The 27,073-nt window shown below is 43.1% G+C and overlaps 1 protein-coding gene across 1 annotated transcript in view; it reads left to right on the top strand.

Moving 5' to 3' along the window:
• Positions 1 to 8,759: 8,759 nt before the first annotated feature.
• GLRA1 (glycine receptor alpha 1) overlaps positions 8,760 to 27,073 on the top strand; it is a 37,913-nt gene continuing 19,599 nt past the window's right edge. Inside the window, exons 1-2 of the mRNA XM_054841827.1 lie at positions 8,760 to 8,815; positions 24,881 to 25,011. Coding sequence (XP_054697802.1) covers positions 8,760 to 8,815; positions 24,881 to 25,011 — 187 coding nt within the window. The remainder of the gene's footprint in view (positions 8,816 to 24,880; positions 25,012 to 27,073) is intronic.

Raw genomic sequence — 27,073 nt, 5'->3', positions numbered from 1 at the left:
TGAAGCAAGAAACACATTCTGCCAGAGAGACACGCCTACTGGTACATCTCAGCAGTGCCATCAAACCTGAAGGCATCTCAGATGGGTGAAGAGCCCTTTCTTCTGTTATTGCAATGTGAAAACCTACCCTATTATCAGCACTTTCTGCTACGTTGGAAACAGATAATTTACAAGAGCAGTTCCATACCTCCCTTCAGAGTCAGAAAGCTTCATTGAAGTGGATGGAGGATCAGACCTTTCTTATTCATTAAGAGAACAGAGATCCTACAAGGCTTCTTTTTATCCTTTAGATGTCTGACATGCAAATATTTCCATTGCCAAAAGCTTAAAAAGCTGCAGCTTGTTTCTTTCACTCCAGAAGACAAATTATGCTACTTAGTCCTACGAGTGAATTGGGGCATGTAAGAGGATGTTTCAGTATCTAAACACTTGGACATTGAGGGGCCATTTCAGCATCGCTGGCTGTCATCTCCTGATTTGCTTTCTGAGTCTGCTGTTTGCAGTCAAACTTTTCCTCTAAAGGCTTCCACTTCTTGGTGTATCCATTTCACTCTTTCTTGTTTGGTTTTTTTAGGGTTTTCCCCCCCCTAAATCCATGAAAACAGGAATGAAAAGTGTCATGCAAATAGCCCTAGGTCTGCCCTGCATGCTTCTACCTCTGTGTAAGCATCTCAAAACCTGGTGCCTGCTCACCTCAAAATAAATAGATGGTTTCTCTCATTTATAAGCCAGGTACAGAGTAGAAAAGTTCCATTTCCCACAGCACTTGAGGGCTGTTAAGGCAGGAGTAACAGGCTTCACAAAACTAAAAGCTAGTATTTCCAACTGCATGATGTTCAGCACCTGACAAGTTCTGGCAGGACTGGCTGTAAAAGCAATTTTGGCTTATTTTTCATTCACGCAGTAATGTAACCAAAAAAGTTTCATTAGCCAAGATCTTTGAAAGAAATAGCACCTCTGGGCTCTCTAGGATCATCTGGTAATTATTCTGTAGAGGTCAGAAAATAATTAACTTATGACCTGCAAATCAAGCTTCTAATGAAAGCAGAAGTGGAGGGGTTTAGGGCTACAAGGTCCATTCTGCTTTCTTACTACATAACACTACATAAATTATAACAGTGACAAGCCTATGATATGTAGCAAGACTACTCACAGCTCAAGTCAAGTGTCGTTATATGACATATGAGACATGGAAGTTTATTAATAAATCAGTACTGCTAGAGGAAAAACGACCATCCATTCTTCTTTACTTCCTTCTCTTCAGGGATTACTGCCTTAACCTGATTCATGCACCTGACACAAGAGGCAAACACACATTCAGGTCAGGAAGACCTGAATGCTGTGCTCAGCAAGCACTTCACTTGGCCTTCTGCAAACGTACAGTCTGTCATGAAGTCATCCTAGCACAGGGCTTCACCCCACTTCCAAAGAGTCTACCATCACAGATTGGATATCACTAGAGTCATGGAGGCTGTGTTTCCAGTGATTAGAAATCAATACAGCCCCTAATCTACTTGTCAAGAAATACGTTGTCCATGAATGTGAAGGTCAAGGACAATCTATATGACAGCTCTTTTTGCAGAGAATGATGCAGGGCAGGAATCTTCACATATAAGACATTCATCATACAGCTTATATATGCCCTTACATGAGCGGAAAGCTTATATGCGCTGGTAGAAACAGGACAGTAAATGTAGGTACACCATGTGGGTCCTTCAAATGAGAACCTGTACAGCCTGTAGGGAAGGAGGAGGATATGGAGGCCTCTGTAATTCTGTACGGGACACTTCTACTTAACTATTATATATGTTTATGAGAACACAAATATTGTATATAGCAACACCACACCTTGGGTGGGTGGGTGTGCATGGCTGTAAAAACCTTCTTCAAAGGAAAGTAGCTCAAAATATCAAAGTAAGTTCTCCTCCAGCTTTAAAAAAAAAAAGTTAAAAAAGTAGTTGATAGTTGTCTGGCCCCTGGTTCCTGCAAGATCTTTTTCATCTGCTTTGTATCTTCAGCTTTGGGTCATCCCATCACAAACTCAGATTATCAGTACTGTACCTCAGAGTTTTGTGTGTCTCAGCATTCCTTATCCTGGGCACAGCTCCTAAAAAAAAGGGTCCTTATGAGACCAGGAGATAACTTTGTAAGGACACACTACGCACAATAGAGTACTTTATAACCAATAAGCTCTAGTGTATTGACCGAATTTGGCTTTGTTACTTCTTTTTAAGACAAGCTCTATTCCATGGTTAGACCTATCATTTTTAAACAAATGGGACAAAAGACTGTTAACAGTGATATTTGGTCTGAATTTCAGCCAAAAATATCAATCACCTACACCACAAATCCCTCAGCTCCATCCCTAGCAGCCTTCAAACCTTAGTCTGCAAGTTCTGCTGAATTTCCTATGCAAAACTCTCCCCTGGTTGTTTTCCACAGATCCACTGCATATCAAAACACAATTTATCAAACTTATATTTCAAAAAATGTGTTTAAAATTGAGCTGTGGTGAAAAAAAGAACCTTTACATTAGTTCCAGTTAATTCTTTTTCATCTGTATATCTTTTCAGTAAAAAAAAAGATCTTGAGTAAACACTTAACTTTACAAAACATTGCAGGAACATCTTACAGTGTTATTTTAACAGCAATTATTAAAAAAAAAGTCCCACGTTCTTCAGTTTAAGACAACTGTAGTTGAACCATCTTGCAACAAAATAGCTTACTACATGTGGAGATTAACTGAACAGGAATTTACTTTATAGAATCCTTTGCAAAATTCCCTGAACTTGATATTAAGTTCAGATTTATTTTTCATTTGTTCAGTGTCAAAAGACAAGTAGTGCTGCTGTAGCAATTTGAATTTTTATCTTGGGAAGCACAACCCAAGTTCTTGGGGCACTGTTTCCTCATTAGCCATTCTCCAAAGAACAAACTGACAATAATGGATTTAGTATTCCCAAGATATGCTGAGTGTACTTTACCACTATGCTGGCCACTTCTTCACTGAAAAGCCTGCCATTTTTTGGGGAAAGGAAGTCTTTGTGTGCATATGGTCAGCTTGAAGGAGTTTACCCCCATATATGACTTTATTATCAGAATTTTAACTTTAAAGAGGCAAGCCAAATAAACTAAGAATGGGTCTACCTGCTATAAAATCCAGAGATGAAAGACAGATCAAGAATGACATCAACTTGCAGTTGTGAATGAGGCTTTAGGTTAATTCTTAATACAGGGTGCATGCTCATCTCATCACAGAGCAATTTCCAAGGCCATCTGGGTTCCCCTTGTCTTTAAGAAATACGATCAACTATCAAAGAGAAAATGAACTCACAGACTACCAGGAACATTGAAAGATTCATTTTCTTCGCAAAAGACATTCACTTGCATTTTTGAAAGGCAAAGGATCAGGGAGGAACCACATGAAGGGAACTGGGGGAGCAGATACTCCCTGACACTCATACATAGAAAAAGAACGAAGAAAAGGCCGTATTTAGAAAGTAGATTTTTTCAGCCACAAAGACTTGTACGTAACAACAGATATATCATTGGAGTATATGTTAATCTTCATGCACACCCTTTTCCACAGGTATCTCCAAATTTTAGTTGAGTGCTAAAGAGACATTGAAAGCACTGTGGTCTGGTTTTGGGGGGTTTGTTTTCTTTGTTTTGGTGGGGGGGGTTTTGTGGGTTTTCTGGTTTTGTTTAAGTATTATGTTTCCCATGGCTCCTGCGTCATTCCCCAAGAAGCTGATTTGATCCTTCCTACCGAAAGGCCTGATCTGCTCCTACTGTACAAGGAATCAAGAAAAGACATACTGGAACAGAGATTTATGCTTATAGGTGCATTTCAGTAACTCTGCTCTGGATCACAACCAGCCTTTGACTGGTAATTGATAAATAAGTATCACTAAATTATTATTATCCATTTATTACCTGCCACTATGAAGAACAAAATTTGGAAAGCCTCAGACATGGTGATTGAGCTTTCAGGAGAAGAGATAGGCCAGGAGATGATATCTTATACAATTGCCTTATAAAATTAACCATGACTTCAACTTATCCCTTTGTTCAGTCTACGTATCTGACTTTCAGGGGATCTTGTGGCAGTTCCACATTTCTGTGCTGGGGGTACAATATCTGCCCAGGAACATATAACAGCAGCTTGCACTTTTGAAAGGTCATAGCTTGCAGGAACCCTTCAAGGTCATAACCCTCACAGCCTTGGCAAGACTCACTTCTAACTTTGTTAGCCCTCATGCCCAGAGACTCCAAGGCAAAAGCATTATGTCACAAATTCTTTGTCATATCTCCATGTTCATCTCCCTCCACAGCTGCATCTCATCCCACCAGCCACCTAATGGCCCATTCTTGATTACAGTCATATCCTGTTTCTAGTAATCAGCATTTGTAGAATAGCCAGCCATGATATCACTGAAGATTAAGATCTCATATAGAAAACATCAGAAGCCAGTGATGCCTGAAAAAAACGAAAACCAGTTGTCCATCTAAACCACAAAAGAACAAGTGGAGAGAAACAGAAAAACCACCAGCTGCACTGGCTGGACTGAGTCATTACAGAGTCCTCAGCCATCAGTACCAATTGAAAGGTTTGAATCACCACAAGGAAGGATAAAAATCAAATTCACCTGCAACAAAGATGATAATGAGATTATTATGCTAAGACAGAGTCAAGATCTAGCCCTCTGTCGTAGAACAAGTGTCCTCAGCCCAAATCCTGCAGCCCCAACAACTTCCTTTCCAATAAAGTAAGCCTAGAACTGCACAGAATTCAGTCCCATCTGTTGGTTGTTGCACCAGTGATGTTTCATTGTCAGCAGTAACTTCAAAATATTTACCTGCACCTGAAAGTTTAGATGTAAACACTGATCCCTTAGATGAGAGGACATTTTATCCTGCTCCAGTAATTACCCTGCAATAACCATCTTTGTGTTGTCTTATGTTGAGTAGAATCCACCACTCACAGCCCAGAAAGAAGACAACATAGAAGCTTCACAGAAAACTTTACCTACAGCGAGTTTTACAAGAGTCATCCACTTTGAAACAACAACATGAAAACACAGCAAGTAATTCTAATTTTAAAGAGCCTCATTTGACATCATAATAAGTTATCTTTAATTCTGTCATTTCTACAAGCACTGCCTAAAAAAAATGCCTTTCAAAAGCATTTTTCAAGCAGAATCCAAACAAGAGACCTGGCAAGTAACAACACCCACACACACACCCCACCCCACCCCAAAAAAAAAAAAATCACAAACCACTACAGCAAAACCAAGCAGAGAGCTAAAACTCAGTGTAAGAACAAGCCAGGACAGATCCAAGGAGAGGAGTCCTGCCAACCAGCACCTGATGACAAGAGTTACTTACAGTAACACTGATAAAATTGACTTCCAGCTATTATTAGATCTCCAGATCTGATTTCCAGTTTGCCTACCCTTAGCTTCTTAGAGAAGAAAAGGAAGCTAGAAATCAGGCATCGCACAGAACCAACATGGGTAACTTCACCATGAATTTCCCTGTAGATGGGTTTCAGTGGGGCTTGGTTGGCTGTTTTCTTTGAATCACCTTGGTTAAATCAGAGGATGGGAGCTCCAAGGATCTGGAGTCCCCTGGACCAAGGTCTGACACATACGAACAGCACATACTGTACCAAGACAAGCAAGCGATAACTGCCTTGGCACCAGGAGAAGGAGATACAAGAGCATACAAACTGCAGGCAGATATCTCCAGAAAAAAAAAAAAAAAAGGCATAGAAAAGTTTTATGCAGTTTTTCCTTTTCCAATCACAACAAAATACATAACACAGAAGGTGTGGGTACCTTTGGAGTCCTCCTGATAAGACATGCAAAACTCCCATCCCTTACATTCATATTTTCTTTGATTTTACTCCCTGGTCTAAATCATCTTGAAGTCTAGACCTGCTCCAAACATCTGTTGCAGCCTGGATTTGCCTCTGTTTCCCCAAACATCAAAGCAAATAATATTTCTCTCCAGTAAAAAGAGATGTTTGAAGACCAGTGGAAGAGTCCCCAGGCCCACACAAATCACTCAGTCACCATCATCACCAGGACAGATGACAGCAAAGCAGGTAAGTTCTTTCCCTGGAAAAAGCAGTTTTGAGACCCTTTGACAAGAATAGCTGTGAAGGTTCTTTGTGTTATAAACAGATTCATCTGTTTTCTCGATCTTATGCACTGCTACCCTGCTCCCCTAGCCTGAGGTAGTGCAAGGAGAGAAAGTGGGGACAAAAGGAGACAAGTTCAGATTCCTTTGGTATGAAGATCAAACTTAAAAGCAAGGGGGAATTCACATGAGGCAGTTATATCTCTTACAGAGCCTATTTCTAAGGGAACCAGAAGGCTGACTAGCCCCTAGATTTAACCCACAGATGCCAAGAGTTGATTCTGCCTCCTGCTCTTTGTCCTGCCTCCCAGCAAAAATGCAGGGAAACACCATTTCTCTCCTTCTGGGCAGGTCCTGTTAACATTCCCAGTTTGGAGCTCCTCCTCTGGTCTGTCAGCACACTGGGGGCTGGAAAAACACAGTGATGGAGGCTCATCCATGTGGGAATAAATACCAGGAGAGAAAGTACAGCGAGGTGCCAGCAAGCAGCAGGCAGGAAACACTACATGGAATCGCATCCCCAGGAATCTCCATGAGTTGAAATCAGAGCCTGTTATTAATCCAGCTAGACATTGAGACCCAGTAGCTAGAGTAAATCAGATTAAACTCCTTTTTCAATGGCTAGAAGCCAAGAAGGTCTGTCTTCCCTTTTCTTTTGAATGATAGCCCAAAAGATATTGCTGTCTGCTTAGCTGATTAAACATACTGCTTTAAAACAAATAAAAACAGGGGATCAAAAATATCAGGTGAATTTCAGTATGGCAATAATGTCCTTTGAGATACAGAGAAGAAAAACTTTGTTATCTCCTAGCCGGGGGGCTACAGTAGTAGTGGAACAAGCAGTCCATTTCACCTCCACCCTCCCAATGTGGGAGGGGACGAGTCTTTGCACAGATTAAAAACAGTTAAAAAGGGGTTACAAGCAACTCTTTCTTTGCCATAGGGAGCTTTGCAAAGCACAAAACAAGTAAACAAAAGGGAACTTAAATGTCATTATGCCGGGACAAGAGAGAAGAAAGAAATCCTAGATTATTTAGGAGAGTTAAGTTTTAACTTAATTGTCAGGAGCTGTTGAGAAGCCGAGCAGAGCGACAGGCTGACAAAGTGACTAAGGAGCCCTTCCTCCCCGCCCCGACCACCACACTCAGCACCCTGCCAGCATAGGAATGCCAGGGTGACGGACCTACGATAAGAAACTACTAAATGCTCCTTACCTGCCCTGGCCTTCACGGCTCTGGTGTTTGCCAAACCTCTTTGCAAAGTCAAACGCAAAAGGGAAAAAATAAAGCAAAGAAAAAAAAACAAACCCAAACAAACAAAAAACCAACACCACAGAGGCGTTCCTTAAAAGCCAACAGCCACACGTAGCAACTGCTAGCCAAGCAGGTCTTCCACGAGATGGAGACTTAAAGCACATTACTCTCGCCCTGTCAAGGGAGACGATTTCAGAGACTTCTTAAAAAGACAGCAATTCGGGTTAAAAACATTGAAATAAACCAAAACGTATCAGCGCTTTAAAGGTTAACAGCTTCTGCTGAACAACATGCGTTTATCCAACCACATCCTAGAGTAGTTTTTTCAGCCCCGAGACCAATGAGCACAGCTAAGAGGAGGGCCTTGGGATGGTGGAGAGGCTGAGTTACCCCCTCCCCTCTGCCTTCCCTCTTCTCCACCTCCCCCCTCATTTCCCCCCCCCCTTTTTTTTTAGTTTAGTAAATTAATGCAGCAAGAAACTCCCAAGATCTGGTGAGTCCTAGCAGGGGAGAGAGGGCAGAGGGGAAATGAGATGCATTAGGAGGACACTGAGCCACTTTCTTTCTGAGCACAATGGGAGTGCTTCCCAAGAAACTTCCCCTTCGCTCCCCTCCACTCTAGCCCTGAGCAATGGGACACCTTCCCTACAGCAGCAATAACTTATTCGGGAGGAAAATAGCCCAGGAAGCAGGAATCAACAGCAGCCAAACGGCGGGCAGGAAAGCAACACAACCGGGACTGCAGCACGGCTCCACACTGACAAATTCCTGTGGATGTAATTAGGAGGACACTCTGGCTAGCAGCGGAGATTAAAGCCCTGGGTTGTTGAGGGTCGTGTCCCCCCACCTCCCATCCTACCCCCACCACCCTGATGGCAAACCTACACCCCCTGCGGCTCCCCCTCTCGCCAGCCTGATGTCCGGAGTGAGATCCCGCTGAAGGGAGATTTCGGTGCGGGAAGCCTGGTCCTCCGGCCCGAGCACCACTGCAGTGGCGGGGGCACAGGCGGAAAGGAGGGACGAGCCAAGGCAGCGCCGGAGCGGAGCCGCCGGCCGCTCGGCAGGCGCCCGCGGAGCGACGCGCACTGCTGCTGTCCAGGGTGCTGATCGGAGCGCCCGCCAGGCGCTGTCCGCGGTGCTGAGCGGAGCCGCCTCAAAACCCCCCCCCACACACACACCGTTACTGTCCAGGGTGCTGAGCGGAGCTCCCCCCCCGGACTGCCCGCCGCCCAGCCTGCCTCGGGAGGGGTGGCTCGCTTCCCCTAGCGATTCTCCCCAAGTGCCGGATTACTTTATTGGCCAACCCCACCGGCCCACCCCTCACGGAGTACAAAAAAAAACCCAACAACGAGAGCTGGAAAAATGTGCAACGTCAACGCGCTCGGAGTCTACGTGTGGGAGACAATCGTTTTCTTCAGGTAAGGTTCGGCTTTACGGGAGGAGTGTGTGCGCACCGGGCGCTGCCGGGCTGGACTGCCGTGCCCACCCCAAGCTCGGGGCACAACCCCTAGGCACAGCCTCAGCCTTAGTACAGCGGCGTTCTGCTTTTCTGGAGCTGCCTTTTTGCCTCCTCTCGGTTCCCTGAGGCCGGCTATCTCGCACAGCCCCGGGCTCGGGACTTTCCGCGGTTTGGGGAGTTACTCCGTTTAATTAGCACCGCAATCTCGCTAACCGCAGTGCTGAAAACACCGACCCCAGCTGGTTGCAAAGTGACAACTAGTGGCGGCTGGGAATGCTGCACTTGAATTTGCCCGGGTAAATATTCCCACTTCGCCCCCTCCCCATCCTCAGATTGCAGGTTAAGGTGAGTTCCGTGGGATGCTTTCACTGCTTAGCTATGTTATCTAGAGAAATCGCGGGACTCCTTTTCAAGGAGGGCTCACCTTATCTGCTGAGCTTGCTATGTCTAAGTCACTGGAAACAAAGAAATAATCACCTTCCTTACCAACTTTTTCTTTCATGTTGTTTTCAACATCATTTAACTTCTGCAAGGGGAAGAAAGCCAAAGGGGATGCATGGAGCTTTTTACAATTATATCCATTATTGACTAGCTGTATTTTGACTCTGGTTTAGATGCATTCGGTTTGTCAGTAAGGCTAAGGTAGGAGAGGGAACAGTTTTAATTGTAAAGAATTGTTTCTGGTCCATCTCTCCTTGCAGTGCTTTTATTAAATTGACAAAAAATATTGTAAGGTAGAAGCTCTTCTGTATTTGCATAAATAATGCTACCTGCTGTAGCAAGTGATAGATGCCATACACACACAATAGAAAAAACCCAAACACAAACAAAATACCCCACAAAACCAAAACCCCCACCTTTGCTCATGACCTGAACTTGCTCATCAGTCTTAGACTTCATTTCAGCTGCATGGCTCTTACTTCTGCATTTCTGTATTATACCAAAGTCTCATCTCAGTTTAACATGAAAGAACAGACATTATTTACATATACATCACTGGTGTAATACTTGTTATTTTATGAATCACAGTAGAAGACCTGCTGATACTGGCCAGACTTTTCTAGCTAGTGGTCTCTTTCCTTTTGAACATTAAAGTCTTTACAGGCATAAAATTTGGGATATCCCCCTTTTTCTGTAATTTTACAGAAAATCAAAAGACAGAAAAATTGTAACGTGAACTCAAAGTATTTAATGTTTGTCTGTTAGGTAAACCAAGAAAGAAGTTCTAGAAATAACTAAAATCACCAATATCTGAAAAGCAATGCACAACACCAAATACTTCAGAGCCATCCTTTCTCATCTTATTTAGTCACAAGTATATTGCAGCACTGCACAATATAGCAGGGTAGACTAAAAGGAAGCATATGTATGTGCAATAAACTCACTAGTTAAACAATTTTGAAGCACAGAGATAAAAAAAATCAAGACTGAACAACACAAATGCTCTGGAATGCTGTCTGTAAATAAGCTAGAAGGCAAAAGGAAAATAAAGAGCATTTCCAGGCTTGAGCTTTCTGTGGCATTAAGATATCTGAACAGCTCTCCTCTGAGCTGCCTGAGCAAGTGAAATTGTTACATATTTGCCTTGCTGATCTGTCCTATGATGCACACTTACACATCACACAACATATGTGAGCACTTACAGATTCTCAACACATCAATCAAAGTCCTGAGCACTCAAAACCTTGGTAAACCAGTCCCTTCAGGTTCTAATGTAAATGTTTATACTGTTATAAATTATATGCATGTGTGCTATATATGATTGTCATATTGCATACAAAAGGTATTTCTGGAAGTCTAGTTTTCCCAAAATTAACGTCTAAGAAAATTTGAAAATGCCTTAATTAAATTACAGATGTTGAAACCAAATTGGTTCATGCATTGCAATAATTTTTCAAACAAGAAAAAAACTCAGTAATTCCTGCTCAGAACTGACTCTAAGCAATATTTTTCTGCTCCCCTGCTTTGTGCTATGTGTTCAATTTATTACAGACCAAAAATCTACAAGCCTTTCTGGTTCAGGAATAGCTTTGCTATTTCAGTTTCAGTAAGCGAAGTTTATTCATTAACAGTCATTCATAAATTTAGTGTGCCAATTACTCCAGCACTCAGTCATACATAACATTTAGGAAACCCACAAGCTGATAATCCAATAATCCGTAATAGAAGTATGCATTGCTTTAAATTGCAGGGTGTACCACACTTTACTGTCAGCCTGTCAAAAGTATAATGGATTCTTTCCAGAATATGTTAGCACATATACCACAAAAATAAAGAAAAATCCAAAGTCCTGAAGGAAAATTAGATATAGCCAATATCAGAAATAAGACTGGATCTGTTGCTTAACAAAAATGTCCTTCACCAGCTTTTTATAAAACAAGACCCTGTGGGAAAGAGTAACAGCTGGTGTGTGAATGCAAACATTATGGTATTTCCAATATGATATTTGTTTCTGTTACAGTTGGGGTGTTTTAGAAGGAATTTGCAATAAGCAGCTTATACTGACGTGCCTTTCTTTATGGAAGAGCATTTCGTATTTCGCTACCTGCTTTCTCGGACTGCAGTCACTTAGCTGTGACTAAGACATTTACTGAGAACCTGGGTAGATGCAGGGATGGAAACTGGGTTGGGGTGGGAGACAAAGAGGGTCTTCTGACAGACTGCTTGACCAGTTGTTCCTTACACATATCACTGTAAGGCAAAATGCTATTTCTTGAAAATAAAAATAGATTGGACAATATTTACACAGGGACTTCCAGATGTCTTGCCTCTATCTGTGGAGACATATACAAACATTCTCCCTAAGTCTAACCACATACACTGCATGTTTGTATCCAGGTTCAGCTGTGAATTCCTTCACGCAGAACGAAAAGCTGCCCCTACCCTGTGATGATCTTGCCTGGACTTTCTGTTGTATCAACACATTTTGATAGCTGTAGTGGTCCAGAAACACCACCGCATAAGCCTGGGGGTAGGAATACACCTTGTACAAGTTTGGAGACAGAAGATAGCCTAGAACTAGCACCTTAGCCAACTGGACACTGTCCTGTAAAGCTTTGAAATTATTTGGGCCTGGATTCTTGTCCTAAACTCACTTCTATATATCAGGAACCAGCAGTATGACCTTCACCGAATCAAGATCAGAGTTGACCCCTTCTGAATAGCAATCTGTCACCTAGGAGGAGTGATTCAAGGCTACTGCTCCAAGTTATTCACAGGCTGAAAGTTTCTGTCAGCCTCAGCCCTTATTGGATTGCTCTAACTGGCATTTTTGTACTTCCTCTTGTCAGTAACAGAGCTCTTAGATTCCAATTTTTAAAACAGTAAGAAGATGCAACTGTGAATATGATGCCTCTTAACTTTGTGGAAAGACACTTTTTCCTAAAACAGACTTGACAAGTAAAGTAGATTGGAGAGGTGCTGATTTCAGCCCCTTGAAAAGACAAGAAAAGGCAGGGGAAGGAAGAGAAGAGGGATGTGCATGTTATCTCCAGACCTTCTGCTATGGCTCTGCAGTGCTAGATAGCGTCACAGAGGTACCTGAAAATGAAGCGCTAACCAGAGACTTCCAGAGCCACAAGCTAAGCAACATAGCAGATATTCTCAGTAGTTAAAGAGTATTTTCCTCACACTATCTAAAAATCCACTATAAATTGTGCCTTATGACCTGTTGTGCCTCTGCCGAGTCTGTCAGCTCCTCCATGAAATAAAAATGATTTAGCAAAGGCTTGGACTAGACAGCTCTAAGGACACTCTTTAGCTTCTTTGGTCTGCAACCTATAATAGCCCCATTAGAGACCCTGCTAAAAGGGTTACATATTCAAGGTTTGAAAATGTGATGAGGTAGACAATTCCACCTGGAAACCCTTGTAAATCATTCCACAAAGAATGATTAGTTTGGTGTCATCCCAGTAGAAGCACAAAGTGTTTGGGACCCTGCCTTCTGCAGGGACTTTATACACACTTCCATCCATCCACAGCAGTTCACTTGCATCTTAGGCAGTTAAGAGAAATCAACATAAATTACACAAAACATTTTCTAACACAGTCTAATCTCAACCTTCCTCTCTAAACAGCTGTCTTAACTCCAGACCTGCTCTCTGGATAGATCAGAATAAAAGAAAGGGTCCACAAATGTCTGGGCAAACCCAATTTCCCCCTACTTTTGTTGGGTGCAATGAGCAGGAAAGCCATAGATAATCACCTTGCTTAACAATAACATGACAAAAATGTTGCTGTTTCTTACATGCACTAATAAAATACCCTTCATCTGAGATGCTGGTGTCGTGCAGATTTTAGGTAATATAGATTGGCTGTCCACCTTGAGTCCCACTGAACATCACCCTGTACTGCAGCAGGTCCCACTGGCAGAACACATATTTACTGTTCAAATTCCAGAAGCAGTTCCCTTCAGGTAAGGGATGAATATGTGGAGGGAATGCTAGGATACTGCCCTTATAGGTAAGGGCATTACATCATGTGAATTGTCTACAGAGAACTCAGGCATGGGAATTTGGTCCTCCCTTATTCCTCTTCTCCCATGAAAGAGGCGTTGGAAACACTTATGTATGGAGCAAGTCAGCAACAAAGGGCCCTCTGACTCTGTGTGTCTCAGATTTAGTAGCACAGACTAAAGGCTAAGAAGTTCATTCTGCTACTGACCAAGTGATTCCAGTCAAAAAGAAAGCACTTGTAAGCAACTGCACACTGCAAGTTCCCTGTTCTTGGGCTAACACTTTCCTTGTTGGCTTATGAAATTCATCTCACTAAATCCTCATGAGCTGACCTGGATAGAAAAGGATCCCAGCATCTGAATTAAGATGTTAATCAGTGTCCAAAATTAAATTACTTTTATTCCAGCACCAACCAGTCATCATTCATCTGTGATAGAAGACCAGCAGAGAAGTCTGTTATCATTTTATTCTAGCATGTAGACTAAAAGGGCTCTCCAAATTTCAGTACTGGGAACAAGATGTCAGACCACCTAATGAATACAATTGCTATTTAGGTACTGATGAAAGACAAGGGTTTTTAAAAGTAAATCATGCTTTAAGAATCACAACATCCAAATCAAACCCACAATATTTAAATATGTCAAATTATCTAAATCTATTCATTGACTTTCACCTGCTCATTTTCTATAACCTGGGGCTTCTCAGAAAAGCCCAAAGTGACTAGTATTAAGACAACAGATAGACAGAAGTCAAAACGCATTATCAGTCTGTTTTATTTGCCTGTATCAACTCTTGCTGTTCTAGCACATTAAATCAGGGTTTCACTATTTCCAGTAAATTACCTTTTTGATTTGCTATCATTACCTTGCATACTTTCTGTTGACCTTTGTCTATCAGCAAGAGCACAGTGATTTCTATTCTTATGAAGTATAGTTACACTTATGTACCTCACGCTTTTCAAGAAAAATGTTTCATCATGTTCTTTCACATGCTAAAAACTGTTGTTCCAGCATGCCTTCCCAACCATGGTTTGATTCAATTTTTTGGATTGGCCAAAAAAATCATTCCAAGAACTTTTGATAATTTCAGTTTGAAAAAAAACAACACAACTTGGCATAAATGGAACAAAAAGGAAGAAGCAAGAGAAGCAGGAATTCCTCCTGCTACTCCAGTGCAAGGCACCAGAAGGATCGTTAGCATCCGTGACCAGACAACTCAACATCAGGCTGTCTGGCTGCTGACTTGCATAGCCCAGAAAAGAACAACTTTTGCATTGCGCTCAGTATAGTGGAATATTGCCAATTCAGCAGATCACTTCCCTTTAAAGAAAAAAATTTAAAAAATCACCTTTTCTTTGTTTCTCTCACCCTTCCCCCAAATTGTCCAAACAATTTACATTTGTGTTTACAAACCCAGACAAAAGAGACCACCTCCCTTTGGGGGAATTAGTTTACATTGGTATTTCTTAACCAAGATGACTGGTTGGTGTGAAAATGATGTAGTGCCCTTAACCTCTTGAGAAACTGCTGATATGCTCTACCTGGTCTGGTCCTGGAGGTCTGCATGCTTTGATCCCACTGGTGCTATAGATCAGATACACACCTCCAAGCTGCTCCTAAATCTCTACTGATACTTCAAGAGACTGATGCACAAAAATTAAAAAAAAAAAAAAAAGAAAAGAAATATAGCTTTTGTCCCTTCAGTAAAGGCCGAAGTACAGACAGCGCCTGCAGAGAACAGAAATAGATAGAGACAGATGCACCCGTCATTTACACGCGCTGAGCACTCCCCATTATGCAGACAATTATTTCATCCATATAATGCACCATGGTAAGCTGCTGATTTGGGGACTGCACCACATCTGGCTGGTACATAGACACAGTTGGCATCCTGTAAATACATCTCTGCTGGATCTAAGTGCCAGCTGAGAAAAACAGAAGAAATCTTAATTTACCAAACCCCATGAAATTTGGATTTTGAGAGGGAGGGGGAAACAAAAAAACCTCACACTTCTGCACCTGCTTTCCTTTTGATTTCTCCCTCTTCATCTTTCCACTGTGGCTCACAGCCCACTAAGAAAAAAAAAGACAAAAAAGATAAAACCAGCAAATGCCTTAGCAGACAGCCAGGGAACTCTTGTTTTTATCGGTGCCTCATTGCAGGGTGGGCGAAGCGGGAAAACACTACCAAGAGGTTGCCAAGACGAGGAGTGTCGCATGCATGGAACAGCAGGGCTTGCAGTGCAATCAATCATCACACACGCTGCCTTCAGACGAAAGCTGCCGACAGCGGCTCCCCCCACACGCCTGCCCCGCGAGCAATTCCTGCCCCTACGACCACTCGCCCAGAATATGGATCCTGTCTCCCAGCCCCAGCAGGGCTGGAGCAAACACACCGGTCAATAAATAGCAACAGAAGTGGGATCAATGGTGGATCGGACCACTATCACGTATGTCTGGTTTGGCAGCAAAATGCAGCTGAGCCAGGAATTATGCAGAAAATCCAACCAAATTCATCACTTCTCACCTTTAACCGATTTCCTTTGAATTTTTTTTCTTCTTTTATTTCAGATGATGCAAGTAAAGAGATGCTTTGTACAAAGCCCCAAGCACAGGATCCTCCTCCCCTCTCTTATGAAGGAGGTATAAAACCTTAAAGCATGTGAGGGTCAGCTGTTATCAGCATCCTTTAAAAAAAAATCCTGAGCTCCAAATGTCTCTGTTGGTGCCAAGAAGCCCTGTGCAAGCTGGGTCAAGTCCCCCACTACAGCAGGAGCTGTGCACCACATGTATCACTGCAGTTGGGAGTAGGGAAGCAAGATAGCAAGATGCTCTCAGTTCCTGGGTGAAGGCAGCCTTTTCTCATCTTGTAAGAGCTGCAAAGACAGGCTGCGGATAGAAAAAGCGACTTTTCATGGGGTATCTTTACAACCTTGTCTCTGTTCACTCCCAGTGCTTTTACCCTCCGGAAGCACTGCTGAACAGGGCAACAATTCCTGGCACATCCACATGCACACACAGATCTTTTTCCTGCACCAGAGCTCCCAAGATTTGATTTACAAACCAAAACGTGTGCCTTTCACCTGCCACCCCACGTGCCTGAGAGTCGCAAGCATCCTCCAGCTTCCAGCCCCATCCATCAAACCCTGACACAGAGCTATGGGCTTAGAATCATCTCCCAGCAGCACGGCTGACAAAGTACAAGCCTCATCAAACACAGCCTGCTCTCCTGCACCAACACGAGCCCTGCAGCACCGCCAGGGTTGAAGAGATGGGGGGTTTGTTTGTCAGGCAGCTGAAGAGACCAAAGTCAGAGGGCAGCTGGGGCGGGGAGGAGAAGAACCCTCCCAGGCAGGGGACCCAGAGCTTAGCCATTCATTCCAGAAGTTACATTTCATTATAGTTCATGAATAAACCGATAAATCACACCAGGAATCACAGACAGCACAGAGGGAGCATTCATCTCCAGCAGAGTATTTGTGTTGCAATGACAACAACTAATTCTATCAGAAAATATCAAAATGAGCTCTCTTACGCAACTCATTTTACACAGTACAAACCACACACATCAGAGCCCCAGTTTTACTACGGGATCCACAATTTTTAGGTAGGTTATGTATGTTAGCTCAGGAGATCTTTTCAAAGGATCCATAGCAAAAAGTTTCAGAAGATAAAACCCACCACCACGCTGCACTGCATGTCATATCTCTCTTTTGAGAGAGCTGTATTCATACCACCTCTGATTTATCAAAAGAAAAAAAAAGTAGTTACAGTATTCTTACCCAACCTTAACAAGCAGCATAAATCCTTAAACTAAAACTAATTTTTAAAAAGCTGCCATAGCAAGATATTTGAACTGATGAAAACGCGACTGATAGTGCGACTGCAGAGCTATAGATAGAAGAGCATCCGCAATTTCTTGTAATTCTCTGACACTTGTCTGGTCTGTGATCTAAAACCTTCTGACGTCAATTGAGGTTCCCACCACAGCTCTCCATCCAAACACTAAATCAAGAGCATATCAGCGAAGAGAATATTGTTACCTAGAACACAAAGCCTCGTCTTTGTAAAGACACTTTCCCCCTTTATTTACTGCATTCAGGAAGGCTGTTTATGCATACCTTTAAATATCTGACTAGCCCCCCTTGACTTTAAAGGGAATATTCAGTGCGTGTGAAGCTAGACACATGCTTTTGTCTTTGCAGGGATTTTTTTTCCCCCTTTGTTTTTTTCCATGAAAAAATGCAATTACAACTTTTTCCTTTTTTTTTTAAAACCCTTCAGTATATGCACATGTAAAAGTCAATGCTGCTGTTTGCTGGATTTATTTCACAAGTGATTAAAACCTGAGCATTGACTTGTGCTTCTCCATTGTTTGAGTTACATTTTCAAACCTGTCTCAGCAGCTTAAGAGCATAGATCTCCAGAAAGTCACTACTTGTGCTCCAAGAGCTGTAGACCCTTCTGGAAGAGGGATTAGTTGAGAATGTCACTAGAGAGAATACCTGTGGCTTCAAAACTGAATTTAAACACACACCTTTTTTTTTTTTTAAATGTGATAAGTGAGAGTGACCATGCAACATATGAGAGTTTGAACAACAGTCCTTGTAAGAGCAGGGATCTTGCATGCAACTGAGCACTATTCCCATGCAATTTGTTGGTCTCCCTGTGTTCTTCCCATCTCAACTATATGCAATGTGCAGATTTCCACCTCCTCTCCTGGTCGTCTAGTCATTTATTTTCTTATTGCTCTGTCCAGGCAATGCCAGCAATTATTCCAAGTGCTGGTGTCTTTCCATAGAGTTAATCAGTGTAATTGGGATGTTTTATAGTTCTAGACAGGGTGTTTTGCCATATGGAGTAGGAGCCATGGGCTGCAGGAATGTGGCAGTGGAATACAGAGATGTTTGCTGCAGTCTGAAGAAGAGATTTTTCTCAATCCGGTAAAGTTGTTGTGGCTTTCCCTGGATGGGAATGCACACAGAGGGTTAATTCTCTGAGGCCATGCAAAAGTGCCTCCTAGCTCCCCTCCTCCTCTACAGCCACAGGAACCAGTGGTAAGGAGTTGTGCAGGAGCTTTGAGAGCATTTGGGGATCTTTGGGTTAAAGTTTTAACTGATTACATCCTGTGAGTACTGCAATGCAGTTCCTTCTGGTGCAAAAGCTAGAATTGGTTTAAACAGCTCACAGCAACAGAGCACAAAGAACAGAGCACAGAGATGGCAACACTTTACAAGCCTACTTTTTGTTTCCTGTCCCCCTCCTCTCCCACGAATAGGGATAAATAATAGCTTATTGTCCATGTCTTTTTCAGAGCAAGATCTCCTTTCTTACAGGTTCTCAAACTCCATATTTCACCAATGTCACTGGATACGACTCTTTTGCTGTCCTGGCCCAACATTTATGTCCACTCCATATTTCTGTTGCATGAGCTCTCAGCTGAATTAAGAAAACCACCAAGTTCACATTTCCTCCTCAGCTGTGAAAATTAGCTTTACAAAATCACCGCCATAGCACACCCCACATCCATACTGCATGGGCTGTCATCACCAGCAGTTGAGCAGAACCACATGGATTTGTCCTGATTTTGGCTAGGTTAAATTTTCTTACTAGCAGCTGGTATAGTGCTGTGGTTTTGATTTAGGATGAGAATAATTTGATAACATTAATATTTAGCTGTTGCCAAGCAAAGACTTTTCAGCTTCTCATACTGGCCTGCCAGGGACAAGGCAGGGAGTACCCAAGAAGCTAGAGGGGACACAGCTGACCCAAACTGACCAAATATCCATATGATGTCATGCTCCGCATATGACCGGGGGAGTTGGCCAGGAGGCACGTGGCTCAGGAACTAGCTGAGCATCATCTCTGGGTGGTGAGCAATCATGCTGTGCATCACTTGTTTTGTGTATTTTTATCTTTTTAAAATTATTCTCGCTTTTCTGTCCTATTAAACTGTCTTTGTCCCAACCCACAAGTTTTACCTTTTTCTTTTCAGTTCTCTTCCCCATCCCACTGTGGGGACAGAACATACAAAATGGCCATGTGGTTGTTTTAGCTGCCTGCCACGTTAAACCACAACAGGATTGCAATCAGTACTGTGCAAACCAGAATATCTGTAACACTCAGAGCTCCTTCTACTCTGCACCATACCAGACCAAAAATATAGCACTGGGGCTCTCTTCTCCCCACACATCTCCACTCTTCTTTTATCCTGTCCACCTCTACTGCTGTAGGCCAAGAATTCAAACAATGTGACAGAGAAAAACATGCAGACAATGAGTTTCATCCTTTTTAATTGAATTGCATATCAATATTGATCGTGCTATTCATTTTGATAGTAAATCTAATCATTAAAAAAAAAGTCTGCTTGCAGTCTCTGCCAAGCCTTCCCAGGCCAGCGTCTGGCAGCATTTCCCTCAAGATAACATGCTGACGTGCGGTCAGAAATAACAGTCTGGGTACAGAGTTTAGGACTGTCCCTTTTCCTTTTCACCAGGAAAATCTCTCCTCTGTCCCTCCTCCCTCCAGCTACTGAGGACAAGATGGGGACAGGCAGCCCCAGCATCAGCAGAGGTTGAACACAGGCTGGGCTCTGCCGAGCTCCAATCCCCCTCTTAGGGGCCTCTGCACCCAAGAGGCACCATCTCATGGACCAAGGAGATGATTTGGAACACCCAGGCAAGCAGAGCAGGGGGACAGTCACCATTACGCTGCTTAATCATGGATGACACAATGTGTTTCTGCACCCAACTGTCTGATGTCTTTGTGACTACGCGTCTCGGAGCCTGCTGAAGTCAATAAAACTAACCTGATGAATTCCCCTGTGTCCCCAAGATCCCACACTGCTCTAGAAAGGCCTGGATTTGAGGGTAATGGGGTGGGGAGAAACAGTTATACTGATCACCTCAGCCTGCCTCAAAGGTCTGATAGACATTCCTCTCTCCTGGGATACCAGCATATAGAAAACATCACATTTTAAGGACAAATGTGTGAGCCAGCTCACCTGAATGCTACTCCCAACACATCACTGCCAAGCTTTCTGGCTTGTGTTGTGTTTAAAAAAAAAAAGCCAAACAAAACCAAAAACCACACAACAAAAACACCAAACCACTTCAGAAACCTTTGCTGAGCAGCACTGAACTGGGGCAAATGATCAGAAATCTTCTATTTCCCCAACCTGCACAGAGTTCAACCAGAGGAATAAACCCAGGGCTGTTCTCTTGAGCCACTGGTGTTGCACCAGTTTGCCTTCACAGGGACCTGAGCCTTCCACACTTTGCAGAGATACATTTCCTCTGTAAACACTTGTTTTGCAACAGTTTGTGCTTCTGCTGCCAGACATTATTTTTGACCCTCAGAATTAATGATTAACAATTAAATTGACAGGGGAACAGAAGCCCTATGCTAATTAAATTCCTTCATCTCTACTCTTTGCAAAGAAAAAAAAAAATATTTCTCCGTATCAGCATTTGACCAGAATGGGGCAGTTTGTGATGTTGGACTTAATTAGATGGACAACCACAGGCACAGCCAAAAAACCCACACAACCATGAAAATATTGCACAGGGGCCATACAAAAGGAGGGAGGAGGAAAGAGCCAACCAGGGAGCTGGGGAACCGAGCAAACTGAAGTGTCCAAACTGCAGAACTCTGCAAAGCTTGACTGCTCCGTTTTAAGGAATGCATTTCTTGGTATCTTGAACAGCTTGGTTGTTCATCTCCACCAGCTTTCACCTTCACATGCATGCTGGTGGGCCAGATCTCCTAGGGGGTTGGTGGTATCTGCTTACATGCCAGCATGAACTAGCATAATCATTTGTGATATTCAACGACCCTTTGAAGAGATCCTTGCCATTGTTGTTGCTGTGATGATTGCCTGGTGGCACTTCCTCAGCCAGATCCACTAGGGATTACACCAGCATAAATAAGATAAGCCACTGTCTGGCTGCTATTAAAATGCACCAAGACACTCTCAGCTCAGACAATGCTCTTGCACCAATGCAAACTACATCCTCCATTTGGTTTTTTTCTTTGTTTGTTTTGGGGTGGGGTTTTTTAGTGTTCTGATTCTTCTTGTTTATTTGGAGAATAAGTTTTCTCTCTGAACAACATAACAACCCACCCTAAATTTCCAATTCTCTTCCATCAATAATTTCCAAATCACTTGGCAATTTCCCTCTCCTTGTCTCTGCTGGGCCAGGAGATGAACAGTCCCAGAGGACTTTCAAGGGTGCTTCTGTAAGAGCAAAGGGATGGAGAAAATCCCAGAAAGCTCCCAAGGTAGCACACGGCACTGGCCAGGACAAACCTGGAAGAGAGCAAAGCCGACAGCTTTTTTTGGGTGCTAAGCTAAACTGCCATAGCAAAGCTCAATTGTCTCTGACAGAGTGAACATTTCATGGTTGTGTTAGATGCAATCCACCCCTCCAAAGCATGGTGGGGTAGGCCAGCCTCTCTGTAGCTCCCAACATTGTTTTTTACTGTTACTTCTGAACTAGAGAGCAGACACATCTGCCTGCTGCTGGAAAGGCTTTGCTATTCCCTCATCCCCTGCTTTCTTGCCTTTATCTTGTGAAGTCTAGAGGGGAAGTTACTACCAGCTAGTTTTAGGAAATCATTTAGTAACTAAATAGAAACTGGAAGAAACTCGAACTCATCATTCCAAGGTCACCTGGGTAACAAACAGCAGCCTCACAGAGCTTCTAACACACACACCACGAGGCACAAAACAGTTTCAGCACATCCCCAAAGGTTCTCACAGAAACTCGTAGGGATGGGCGTGAAGTTGCAGAAAGCAGTGGGTCTGTGAGGGTGATCCTCTCCCAGATGCTTGTGGGAATCATTTGTCTTGGATATATACTTCCATGTAGGAACTGAGCCAATGAAATTCTTTTACTTGCAACTTTGAAGTAGAAAGAATCAAAAAATGGCACTCAAGAAATCCCAGCAGACTCACTCATTGGAATGGAGCAAACATATTCAGCATGGGCTGTCGCACTGAATTTACAGGAAAGCTGAACGCTGGTTTCTGTGCTTTTTCACCTCATTTTTTAAAATGAATGCCAGGGAAATTGCAGTTTCTAATTATCTTTTTGCACTTAAAGCTTATTAGATTTGTATTGCTTCTTCCCCCCCAACCCCCCACTTCCATATACTTCATCCAGTCTACAGTTAATGAGAAGAAATCAGTGTATTGCACTATCTGGCATCTTGCTGCTGAAGTGGCAGGAGTCTTTGGTTACCAAGTCATTTGCTGCTTAATTGAAATCTTTTCTCTAGACTCATTGCCATGCAGACACTCTATTGGAATGCAGTATTCAAGCCCAGTATTGATTATCCTCCCACTCCCAGCTTTCTTCCTCCAAGTTTGCAAATCAATTGCACCCTGTTGTTTTCCCTCTAAAAAAAATTAAAAATTAAAAAACATCATCCATTCCACAACTCCATTTACCCCTGAAACACACTGGTTTGTCTTTGCATAGTTTCTCAGAGCAAAGATGGGAACAAGACAAGAAGTGGCACATGGCTACAGTAAAAGCTAGATCCACACCTTGTCAGATCATCTCCAAGCATGAGTGTGCACCAGCCAGTTCAGATAAGGTCCAGTGTGGGAGTGGATTGTGAATATATGAAGGTGAATGAAATCCTAGTTTTAGAAATTCCAGAGCACTTCCAGTGAGAGTCTCTTTCTCCTCTTTAACTGTTAGATTTTTTTGTTGCAGAAATTAAAAAATAATTATCAGAGAACCCTAATGCAGTTGTAGCTTGCAAAAGAAGCCAGACTGCAGTTGTGAGTTTGCAGGACTGAAAAGCAAGGCTTGGCAAGCCATCACTGCTAACACTAGAGAAGAGAGTGAATGCAACACAGGTTACTACAGACTCCTGATTTTGAAATTATGGCACCCAAGTCCTTTTGAATTCTATCTATTTTTAAACTCACAGAAAACTTGGTGGTTCAAAATGCTCTGGTCAAGGCTTCATCTAGATAAGATTTGTGTCTTTGGAGTCTCAGCTCAAACTTGCTTTGTATGAACAGGTCTTTGAGGGCAGGGGTCACATTAATGCCATGTATAGTAATTGTCCCTAAATTCTTCTTGCTAGATCATGTGTCAGTACTTAGCACTACTCTTCTTAAAAAGACAGCAGGTTTGACTACTGCAGACTCTCTGGAGACAAGAAATGCAAAGCTTCCCAAACTGAGGTCCTCATACCGTAAGAGAACTCCATGGTGTCATTTTTGAGGATGCACACGGCTAAATATCTTGTGCCTGTTATAAACGTGTTTAGGCCTCTCAGCTGCTCAGCCACAGCGGCTTCTCACAGTTCCCACACAGCCTTTACACTTTAAATAAAAAAAACAAATCAAGGGTTTTGCAGAGGGTGAAGCAATGAGCCTAACTTCCCCCTGAGCAGCTTTCTTTGACTTACACATTTGCATCGCGATACTGCCTGTAGGCTTCAACCAGCATCAGGCACCTGAACCCACAGGTGGGGACAGCTCTTGCCCCAAGCACACTGTATGTCACTGATGGGGCTTTTGTTTGTTGTGTTTTTTTATTGGGGGGGTGGTGGGGTGTTTTGCACTAGTCTAGGCAATTTTACATCACACTTTCAGCCTGGGAACAGGTCTGTGTTTGCGCAGAAGCAATATAACCATAGAGAAGGAACTGAATAGTGTCCATTCCCATCTTGGAAATCGAAACTTCCTGCAAAGTTAAGAATGAGCACTTAATACCATAGGTCACTTGTTCCTGCGTAAATGGCAACAACAGAGACTTCCTAAGCCCAGATGATCACCCTGCAGGTCTCTCAGGCTCTCATGGAGTCAGAAACCAGCCTTAGATTTTTGTCTTCTACAGATAAATTGGTAATTTGACTCTTTCCATCCCAGAGGCCATGCAGGTCCCCAAAAGATTTAATTTCCTTTCATCCTCAGGCCCAACACGAGCATCATTTCAGGATCACACTCCAGACACTGTGTTGCTGTATTGAACTCAGACCCCTGCATTGCAGGTACCAGTAGCAAATGCCGGACTGACCAACAAGCAGGAAATAAAAGCGCATCTATCCCCTTTAGTCCCAAGGGCTCTGCAGGAGCTGTGCAATCACATGACACTCATTTCAGCCTCAAATTCCAGATTGCTCTGATCCTACCTGCCTTTTGGAAAATTAGACTGTCAGAGTACCAAATATGCTCCTTGCTATTTGCCATGTAATTAAGCAGTAATTGCTGCCCAAGGCTAAGCTCAGAGTGTGTTTTTCCTGTGGAGCTCAGCGCCAGAGTTCACATTTGTAATTTAGTGGCGTGCCAAGGAGCTATACCTAAACTCACAAAAGGATTTTCTCCACTCATCATCTCTCTTCTGCTTTGGTGGCAGCTGGGATTCTGTATTTAGAGATGTTTGGGCTGGGCAAACAAATTAGCAGAGACCAGCCTCATTAGGAATTCACATGGGTACTCATCCTGCCTCACAGTGGGAATGAGATGCTGACTGCTCAGTTTCTGGACCCCAAACTCTCCCCAGTATGGGATGTACGCTAAAGTGTCCTCTTTCTTTCTACTCAAAACAGCCTGGCAGCCTCCAAAGAAGCTGAAGCAGCAGCACGATCTGCCCCCAAACCCATGTCTCCTTCCGATTTCTTGGATAAGTTGATGGGGCGAACTTCAGGATACGATGCCAGGATCAGGCCCAATTTTAAAGGTATGCAAAACCTCTGTTTTTGTGGCTTTGTTTCATTTTGGGGCCAAAAACTGCATGCAATCCTTATGAATGCCTCTCTAACTGTATACTGAATATGAACAATCTGTATGTTCACATGAAATATGTATAATGAGAGATTTGGCACATGGATGCCTTATAGACATCTGGAAAGGCATTTGATTTCCACTCAGAATGGAAACAATCTTGTAACAACTTTACATGCAGGAAACACTTCAATATAGGGATAGGTGATCCTGCCAAACCAAACACCGACCAGCAAGGAACTGAACCTCTTAGCGATTAGGAGAAAAACTTCTACTTTTCCATAAGTCACTGCCCACAACACCTTCTAATAGTGGGTAACACTCCCCCCTTACACCCACTGAAGCCAAGAGGAATCTCTCCCACCAGCTCCAGAGGAATTCAGCAAGATGCCAGGGCAGCTCTGACCCACCACTGTCCCCCCTAGCAGAGGGGCTCTCAAGCCAGCGCCCCACACAGCTCCATCATTTCACACCCGATTTCCCCAGTTCGCCCTATACTGGCAGCATTGAAGGCGGCCTTGGAAGAGGCCGCAGAACATCTTTGCTCCCCAAAACAACTCTGACAAGGGTGGGGTTTGTGGCTTTTTTTGCTTTCCTTAACCGAGCTCACTTTCCCAGAGCTTGAGTCACCCCCAGCGACTAAGCAGGACCTGCCCCCTCTCTGCCACCATCCAGCCCTCCTGAATGCTCATTTCATTCACTGCTTTTGTTTCTTACCACCAATTCCTCTTTGCCCCAAGAGTCACCGGCAACATCAACACAGGGCTCCCAGGCCCCATTAATCATGGGGACAGCACCTGCCACCCAGCTTCAAGCAATAAGCTCTATTCTGGGCTTATAAACCCAAAGATAGGTGGGAAGCCTAAGTCCCAGTAATCAACTAGGCAACAGAAAACACTGCTGGTTTCATCCAAATCAGAGAGTTAAAAAAACACCCTGCAAACCTGCCTACCACTAAGTAATGCACACACACAAAAGAAATTAAACTTTAATATTTAATGAAATGTATACATTATCTTCCTTCTGAAGGCAGCTGTATTGCATTTTTATTTGAGATAATTTAATTTCAGTTTTATTTCAATGAACTACACCTTCCCCACAGGGCAGTTTTGCTGGCTTAGCCTCCCACACATAAATCAGGTTCCAATTTATATGGGAGGCATAGGAGGTGTTTCACAGAGCTTGAGGTTGTAGCTCTCAAAGCATGTCATTTAAATTAACTGCAGTAACTCATAAGGGCATTTTAATGGCTTAGATCTAAATGAAAATAATACCAAAGATCCATATCAGATTGATTTTTGGGGAGGGGAAGATTAACAAAAAGATTGCAGCTTTTCCATAAATGCTGCGAAGTCCAGACTTAGCTGGGGATTCACATTCTGAGAACAAGAAAGAAGCAGTTGTTCTTTGCTTCAGGTTGGAGGATAAAGTCAGTAACCCAGGCAGGGACAGAGCTGGACCTGGCAGGTGTGGGACAAGGGACCCATCCCCCTTAACCCTGCTGCTGGAAAACCTCATTCCCTCACAACTGCATCCCACCGCAGAGGTGGCATTTTGCAGTGGCAGGCAGGGAAGCCTTTAGAGCCTAACACAAGCTAGAAAAAAAAAAAACCACACCACAAAAACCCACAAACAAAAAAACCCTGCAAAGTGCTCACAGCTCCCCTTGGACACAGTGGGAAGAGCACAGTGCCTTAGCAAGAGCTGGGCTGCCCCAAGGAGTCTTCTTTTGTGTATTGGGCCAAGCTCATCCCATACTCAGCTTTGCTAGAGCACGTCAGCACAGGCTGAGGAAGAGCAGGGCCAAAATCTTCCATGCATGTCAGAGGCATGAGGGCATGCAGTTATCTAGGAGGTCAGCTCAGTATTTTTCTTATGCTGTGCTCTTTGGGAGGGGAAATCACAAGCATATGGAATTCTATATGGTTCATGAGATCCAGAGAAGAAAAACTATTATTCCTGAGCTCAACAGGAACACTATGGAAGGGATAAAACAAGTGCTAAAGCCTGATCAAAAG

The sequence above is a fragment of the Grus americana genome, chromosome 14 (genome assembly GCF_028858705.1).
Source record: "Grus americana isolate bGruAme1 chromosome 14, bGruAme1.mat, whole genome shotgun sequence".
In the NCBI taxonomy this organism is placed as follows: domain Eukaryota; kingdom Metazoa; phylum Chordata; class Aves; order Gruiformes; family Gruidae; genus Grus; species Grus americana.
This window is presented reverse-complemented; position numbering and strand designations above follow the sequence as displayed.